Below are 8,953 nucleotides of genomic sequence, written 5' to 3'. Positions count from 1 at the left end.
TTTAGATGCGAGTGTCCTTCAACTGAAACATTTACAAGAGTTAATTATATCAACTTTAATATTCACCCGTATTGTAATACAAGGCTTTTTCTATACGCGCCAACGCGCGTATTTTCATTAACTATATCAATCATTTTAATTAGGGTAACGTATATCACACGATAACCCTATGTGTTGTTTACAACACTTTAGCACACTAAACCATTAACATACATGTACTTACCGGATTTACGATCAAGCCTCGAACCGAACACCAATCTTTATCAAGAGCGTAAGGTTTAAGTCCAAGCATGGTTCTCCCCACCATAGTTGAATCTCTTAAACCAAGGCTCTGATACCAACTTGTAACACCCTAGTTACTAAATTACGGTTTATATGAAATTGCCACAATTAGATGTGTAGTTAAGACCATACATATTATATAAATGCGGGTTTATTAAAACTTTTAACAAATCATAAGTTATTCAACATAACTTAATCGAGTTCGTTGTTTAAAATTTACAACGTGGCAATGTGCGGAAACGTGTATCTATATCGTGTTCGGTTCTTCGTTGAGCTTGATCTTCTTCCGGCATCCACAAAGTGCCTACATTTCATAAAAACATGAAATGCTTTAGTCATACGGGACTTAAAACGCGTCTAAACGAATTCGAGAAACAATTGATAACAAAACAAAGTTTTCAACCTGACCTCCACCGTAAATTACGGTGGCACCGTAATTTACGGTGGCCACTGGTAGTACAGGCCCCCACCGTAAACCAGGAGGGATCCACCGTAGCCTTTTTCAACTCCACCGTAAATTACGGTGGACACCGTAATTTACGGTGGCCCCTGCATCAGCAGGTCTGCAGCTTAGTTCAGCCATGCTAGTTTTTACGGAAACGGCCATAACTTCTTCGTTATTGATCCGTTTTACCCGATTCCTTTTCCTACGCGTCTGTAATTTAATCCTCCATTTTATGAGGTTAAAATCCGACATTCGACTTAACAAAATTTAAGACTTCTAAGTTTTCGGCTTATTTCCCTTTTTTGCCAATTTTGACCCGTTTGCGAGTTCACCATCAAACATGTTTATTTGACCCTTATGTCACATATACTTCTTCAACTTAATGTTGCCTATCATATTAGATTTTAATCGCCGGTTTAATTACTCAAATTAAACCCATTTTTTACTCGGATACTTATTTTGACCCGTTACGGGTATTTAAGCATTTTCAAGCCTAAAAACGCTTTCGAATGCTTCTATATTTATTCTAAGTATTTACCTAATCATAGAACTCGTTTCCAAACAACTTTTAAAGGTTGTTTGCTCGAATAAGCCAACAAGGGCGTTTTGGTCGATTATGTTCTTTATACTACGAAAGGCTCTCTATCCCATTTATTCGACCAAAATAGCATTTTAAACTACGACATGAATATGCATACCTGGCCCGGATCAACAAGTAGACCCGATTTATAAATACCTTGCTTTTTAATCGCTAAGAAAGAGCGATGCGAGTATTCATTGGATTTCTATTCCTGTAAGCATATAACTCGACAAAAGATCATTAGTCAATATTGTCAAAAGGTGATGTCTACACCTTTTGACCCGTTTGGCCGAATTGACCGTTTGTCTTTTCGAGATGATATTTATTATCATCTCAACTACATGACCCGCTCCGTTAACACGGTGCGGTCATTTCTACTTATAAACCTTTCATTACCACTTTCGTCATAATATGACCGAATTATATATTTACTTCCTTTTTAACCATTATTATGGTTTCTTTCATCTTTGATTATCTAGTTCCGTACGCCTACACGACGGAACATCGTATTTTAATCGTTTAGTTATTCCATTCGTTATTTATACGCTAAGGGAATATTACACAATCTAAGACTAGTGTAAGCTATACTTACCTCGCATCCCGCATACGCCTTTCTTCTCGTGCTTGATTCATTTGACCCGCTTCCTTTCCAAGCCTCTACCTAGCTTGTCAAGCGTCAAACTATCATCATAATTCGTAAGACGGTTATATTAGTCATCATTAATTATGACTATTCCATCTTACATGTTTTCTATCACAATTACCATTCGATCTTATTAATGGTCGGTTTGACTATTTAAAAGTCAAATCACCAATTAACACATACGATTGCACTATTAAGTTCACAAGACTCAATTAGGCATATTATCAACACTTAGTTCTCATTTAGGCATTTCAACAAACACCTAATGTGCATGATTTTACATATTTATAATCAAGTTCATAACTTGTTATTTTTACCAAGATTTTTAACATCTTTTACAAGGCAATCATCTAATTTATAGTTCAATATCAGAATTAACCTCATAGAATTCAAATAACACTAATCTACTCATCATGGTTCTAGTGTTCACCTTGTTTCTACAAAACCCACTACACACACATGGTGGATGATCATGAATTTCATAGTTTAAACATTAATTCAACAAACTAATGACTAGGGTTTACTCCTAGACATGATTTCATTACTATTTCACCCAAATAACGATCATGCAAACTCAAATCTCAAATCTCATGTGTTCATCCAAATTTGAGATGGAACCAAAGTGGGAATTTTGACATACCTTACGATCCCTTCACTGAGGTGATCACTAGTTTGTGCTCGGATTTCCATTTAGGTTCGATTCCCCTTTCCAATTTGTTGATTTGTGCTTGTTAGGGTTTGAGTAAGGAACCCTCCTTTGGCTCCTGTGATTGTCACGACCAGAACACACACTTTAAGTGTGTGTTTTGGTGTTTTAACTCTTGTTTTATTAAAGCAAGTTTCCCACTTGGCAACATTAGCCCCTCATGTTTTATTTTGATCAAATGAAGTTATAACTTACCATTAGTCAGTTAATTAAATGCTTCTAACTAGGTTAATTATTCCTAGTTACTTTAACGTGTTCGGGAAGTTATAACCCGTTATATTTTAAGTCCCGTTATTTTGGGCTTTTTATACACTTTGTTTTCTCAAAGTATTTATTTCCCCTTTTAATTAATATTAGGTTTATTTATTTAAGTCCTAATATTTACCGGGTACATTTTCACCACTAGCGGTATTTTACCCGTCGTTAATGTTAACGTGGTTTGATTACCAAACCCGTTTTTGGGGTGTTACAATTTTGAAAAGGTGGGGACTAAAGATGAAAAAATGGCAAACCACAAGGACCATCCGAGTAATTAACTCTTTTAATCATAAGGGCATTTTAGTAATTTCACATCCACTTAACATAAAAAACTAACCCCTATCCGCGCCAGGGACTATCCGGGAACGAAAGTTGAAAAGTTGGGGACTATAGAGGTAATTTTATAAAGTTAGGGACTAAAGGTGAAAAAAGGCGAAACCACACTATCCGGGCATTTAACTCTTTATTTTACCTCATTTAATATAAGTATTTAATGTTATTATAAGTGTACATTGGTAAATCTACAAAGATCATTAATTTGTAGATATATATTTTTTTTAAAAAAAATAAAATAAAATAATTTAAAGTGTAGGATAAATTACGAGGATGATAGTCTTTATAACTAATTAGTTAGTCAACAATGATAATAAATGAGATAAGTGAAAAAACTATTTAATATTTTACAAAATTACCCTTTGTTCTTTTTTTTTTCTCAATTAAATTTTATTCTCAAATGAACCTTCCTCGTTACGAGTAAGCTTGTTACTAATTTATTTATCATACTTAAAAGTCGTAGCATTTTCAATAACGTTTTTTTTTCTAAATAAGTGAGTCTATTTTAACTATTAATTACAAAAAAAGTTAATAAATTGTTTTCCAAGGGGATGGGCCCGGTGCTGGGCTATAGGTTCAGCGAGTTTACTAGAACATGGGCCCACCCAAGTGATCACGATGTGACAAATGTTTCACGGGTTCAGGTGAGATAGAGGCAATATGACCGTTGGCAGCGGTCTTGTGACTGTTAGACTTTAAAAAAATAAACCTCATTTTTAAACGATATAAACTTATACAATTCTTTTAAAATTTCACACATCTCTTCTCATACTCTATTACAGTATTCTTTTATACAAAATAATAATAATAATAATAATAATAAAACAAATGGAGGGTTTAAGAAAAAAAAAGGGTCAGCTACAAAGATGGATTCATATAGGCCGAAGGTTCATGCTAGTCAAAACAAATCGAGTACATTTCGTTTACAAGACAAACAACGATGCGTGAGGCAGTGGCAAAATCAAAATTGAAAGAGACAAAATACAAATTAACCACTTGCTGGAATCGAAACCAATACCATAACTCAAACCCAAACCAGAGAAAACTTGATGAACCCGTAACCGAATAACCTTATACTTGAACCTGAATTACTTTAAATGGATTGTTATTCAGATTGGATTGGTGGTTATTCGGGTAACCCGAACAACCTGATTAACCTCTTAATGAAAATCCTGATTTTTTAGGCAATTAATTTGTCGCGACCGCTCAATTTACCATGACTACATGTTTCCATGAGGCAGAGAATGTACGTTGGGTTATGTAAAATATGTTGGAGATGAAAGATAAAACCTAGAGGAGCCATCTTCCTTGGCCTTAGTAATAAGAATGCTGCAATTCTCAAGTGCTAGAAATTCCCCCATTGAAAGCTTCATCAAACAACCACCAAACAACTAGAAAAGAATTACTATGATCAAAAGAGCGAAGACTAAGTCAAAGTGTTGAGATGTGAAAATGCTGGTCAACAAGTCAAAAGTTGAAGACAATTGCTGGTCAACGGCTGAAGACTAAAGTGTTGGAAACCAAAATTTCTAGATTCTTCCAGTAGGTTGGTTTCCTAGCAGTTTCTCTTATATTTTCAGTAGTTTAGTCTTTTAAGTTGTTTTAGTTTTCTGTTTAGCAATTTTGCAAACTGCTAGCAATTACATCTTTATTGGGTGTTTTGGGTCACTTTCACGGTTACACCTATATTGGGTCACTTTCATGGTGACATCATCATCAGTTCTCTTCCCTTATAAATGGAACAATACACTAATGTAGTTAGTTAACTCTTAATATCTTAGATCAAAGAATTAGAGAGATAAAGGCTAAAGTAAGAGAGAGAGTACACCTGGTGAGGTAGAGTCACAATTGCACTATGTTGTATTGCTGAAATTAGTAAAAAGAAGTCATTAGACATTCATTCCTTACAAATCCAGTTTATGCTTTGATTGATGTGTTTATTATTAACCTATATTCATCATCTTTTGAATTGTTAAATAGCTTTTTTTTATCAAAAACATACACAAGCACACACTCTTAGATCCAACAAGGTATGATTACATTCTTATAAAAATTTATCGACAAATCAAGTTCGATTCATTTACTCTTTTCTTTCAAAATCCAATCGACTTCTACACAGTATGAGTGCATAGAATTTGTCTTTTATTTCGTCTTGTACATAAGAGTTCATCATTTTCATCATGTTAATATTGTGAATAATTTTTTATTATATTTGTGTGTGTGTTATTAACTGATTATCAAATTCAATCAGACGTCTACATCAGAGTTGATTATCAAATACAATAATCCCGTCTGATTATCGAATCATATGACTAATTAGCTAGCACCCACATAATGAATTTGCACCCCATTTACCTAACCCGAATGCAGGGATCATAATAGGTCAGCTTCGGGCTAGGTATTGGTAAATCTCAATCGCATACCCGGTTGTAAGATCGTGTCCCATACTCGGCCAAATACCCGCCGGTTATTACCTATAAGGCATTGGGCATCCCCGCGAGTATATGGTACACTTGTTAGTTTGTTAAAAAGTAATCGTTGGAATTTTGAATTACATTTCTTTTTTATTATTAAAATTACGTTATTTATATAACAACTATAACAAAGTAAAATATGATACATTATAAACATATAAGTTTTATCGTAAATAAATAATCTCATTATAATTTTTCACATAATGAACTTACTCAAATAAAGCATAAATAGACAACGTTAAAGGAAAAAAAAACGGATATATGATTCGCTCATATGGTTCGGGTAAACGGGTATTATGTGATTTCGGGTAATCGGGTCATGTGTCGCCTAATCTCATTCCCATATTTTTTTAAATTAATCCCATACCCGGTCAATCCTATACCCGTCGAGCTTCTGGCATACACATCCCATGTTCTGGGTTTCGGGTTTACCATCCGGATTAGGTAGCCGAAGACCGAATATCACGACCCAAATTCACCCAATCCAACAAACCCGAAAACCAAATTACTGATATGGATTGATTATTCAAAGAACACGACCCTTTAAACCCGAAACCTGATTAAAAACAAGAAACCTTGGTTACACTTTCACACACTCCTACTACTCCCCCAAATCTTCTCTCAAATCAAACTCACTCACTCTAATTCCAGATTCAATCTCACTTCACTACACGTAACTTCAAATCATCATCATTCACAACCACCAATCCATCACTATCCATTACTAAACTTTCACAAACCCTAAATCAATGACCACACTTTAATAACCTAATTCAGTGCCAGCATTCGTAACCCTAGCTATGGCGAAACCATCAACAGGATTTTCAACATTCTTGTTCCACAAGAAACGGTGGCTGCTGTTACTGTTAGCTATGCTGTCGGTTTCTACGGCCGTTGCGTTTATAATTAGGGCTGCCTATGATTCGTCGTGTGATCGCCAGCATTTTGATGTAGGTAATCGGATCCAGAAGCCGGAGAAGGTGAAGGAGACGACGTCGTCTCAGATCGGAGTGGTTACCAGTCCCAGTCCACTCAGTTTCATGAAGTCTAAACTTGTGCTTCTTGTTTCACATGAACTCTCTCTTTCTGGTAATGTTTAGTTCACATTGTTAGATCTAAGTTAGTTGTTTTTGCTTGCCTATAGAATATTATAATCTATTGTTGGAATTTTACTATTTTAGAACAATCACATTAACCACATATGGGGACTTTAGTAACAAGCTGCAACAACAGTTACTTTATGTAGGTTATGACACTGTAATTGCTCTCTAATACTGTTAAGAACAATTTACTATCAATGTTTACATATTTTTCTGCTTATGAAAGTAAGGGGAAAATATTCTTAGTGATCTATTTGCTTCTGAATTAAAGGAAATGTAATGGATATTACTATACAAGTCAGTAGTCGGTACCACAAATAATCGCTTCGTTTTGATTCTTTAGGTGGTCCGTTGCTTTTGATGGAACTAGCGTTTTTACTACGTGGTGTCGGTGCTGAAGTTTGTTGGATAACGAATCAAAAACCGTCTGGAACAGATGAAGTTGTATACAATTTGGAGAACAAGATGTTGGACCGTGGAGTGCAGGTACATTTTTCAATTCACATGGTTATAAAGTTGTAATATTTGGGATGCCGTTTGATGGTATTTACTTAAGTGCCACTGTCCGTATTTTAGGTTTTCTCTGCTAAAGGTCAAGAGGCTATAAACACAGCTCTAAAAGCTGATTTGGTAATTTTAAACACTGCTGTTGCCGGAAAATGGCTTGATGCTGTTTTAGCCAAAAATGTTCCACGAGTACTGCCGAAGGTTTTATGGTGGATTCATGAAATGCGTGGCCATTATTTTAAATTAGATTATGTTAAACACCTGCCGTATGTTGCTGGCTCTATGATTGATTCGCATGTAACAGCTGAATATTGGGAGAACAGGACTCAAGAACGCTTAAAGTATAATTTTTTTTACTCTATATACTGATTTAGTCACTCCTTTTAGCTACAAAATTGTGAAAAATGTTATCTTTTAATCTGCAGAATTAAAATGCCGAAGACGTATGTTGTTCACCTTGGTAACAGTAAAGAACTTATGGATGTTGCTGAAGATAACGTGGCCAAAAGGGTTTTGAGAGAACATGTTAGGGAGTCGCTTGGCGTAAGGAATGATGACATACTATTTGCTGCTATAAATAGTAAGTTAACTTTCACATTAACACTGTCATATATTTTTTTAAAGAATAATGCATGATCATGATGTGCAGGTGTGTCGCGAGGAAAAGGTCAAGATTTATTTTTACGGTCATTTTACGAGAGCTTACAACTGATAAAAGATAAAAAGCTACAAGTGCCATCAATACATGCAGTAATTGTGGGGAGTGATATGAGCGTGCAGACAAAATTTGAGACAGAACTTAGGGATTTTGTAGCACAGAAAAAGATCCAGCATCGTGTTCATTTCGTGAATAAAACTCTTACCGTAGCCCCGTATCTAGCCGCAATCGATGTTCTAGTCCAAAACTCTCAGGTACCATAAAGTTCCTTTCTTTTGACCTTTGACGATTAATTGGTAAACAGAAGTCAAACAGTTGACTCAGATAGCTATCACATGTCTTGTTTTTTAGGGTCGAGGAGAATGTTTTGGAAGGATAACAATCGAAGCTATGGCGTTTCAGCTTCCTGTACTGGTATACGTTTTTATTTATGTATCCACAGTTTACATTTACGCTATATTAATCACACAAATGACAAATCTGACATTTTATGTTTGTTAATTGGCAGGGAACATCAGCAGGAGGGACTGCAGAGATTGTGGTGAACGGGTCAACCGGGTTTCTGCATCCAGCAGGGAAAGAAGGGGTGAGTCCGCTTGCCACGAACATTGTCAAACTTGCTACACATGTTGAAAAGCGGCTAACCATGGGAAAAAGAGGATACGAGCGGGTCAAACAGATGTTTCTAGAACGACACATGGCTGATAGAATTGCTTCTGTTTTAAAGGATGTATTGCACACAGCAAATGCCCGACAATAATTTAAACATGTGTTGAAATTCAAAAAGGGATTTTGTATATTGGAAAACAGTATAGTGAACATTATTGTCATCTCCATGAGTTTAAATGTTTTATGTTCATTAGGGGGTGTTTGGGATTGCTTATTTTAGTGACTTATTTGCTTATTGACTTTTTGAAAAGTTAAAAAGTGTTTGGGTAAAACTATTTTATGAGAGGAAAAGTCAACA

At 35.4% G+C, this 8,953-nt stretch overlaps 1 protein-coding gene across 1 annotated transcript; it reads left to right on the top strand.

The window, feature by feature from the left end:
• Window positions 1-6,266: 6,266 nt before the first annotated feature.
• Window positions 6,267-8,864, top strand: LOC110878861. Its single transcript, XM_022127242.2, has 7 exons — window positions 6,267-6,810; window positions 7,165-7,307; window positions 7,398-7,669; window positions 7,754-7,908; window positions 7,978-8,240; window positions 8,338-8,400; window positions 8,495-8,864. Exons 1-7 carry the CDS (start codon window positions 6,522-6,524, stop codon window positions 8,744-8,746), a joined length of 1,437 nt encoding a protein of 478 aa, XP_021982934.1. The 5' UTR covers window positions 6,267-6,521; the 3' UTR covers window positions 8,747-8,864.
• The last annotated feature ends 89 nt before the right edge of the window (window positions 8,865-8,953 follow it).

Source organism: Helianthus annuus, chromosome 9, assembly GCF_002127325.2.
Source record: "Helianthus annuus cultivar XRQ/B chromosome 9, HanXRQr2.0-SUNRISE, whole genome shotgun sequence".
NCBI lineage: Eukaryota > Viridiplantae > Streptophyta > Magnoliopsida > Asterales > Asteraceae > Helianthus > Helianthus annuus.
The sequence above is the reverse complement of the archived record's forward strand: the minus strand, read 5'-3'. Positions and strand labels throughout refer to the sequence as shown.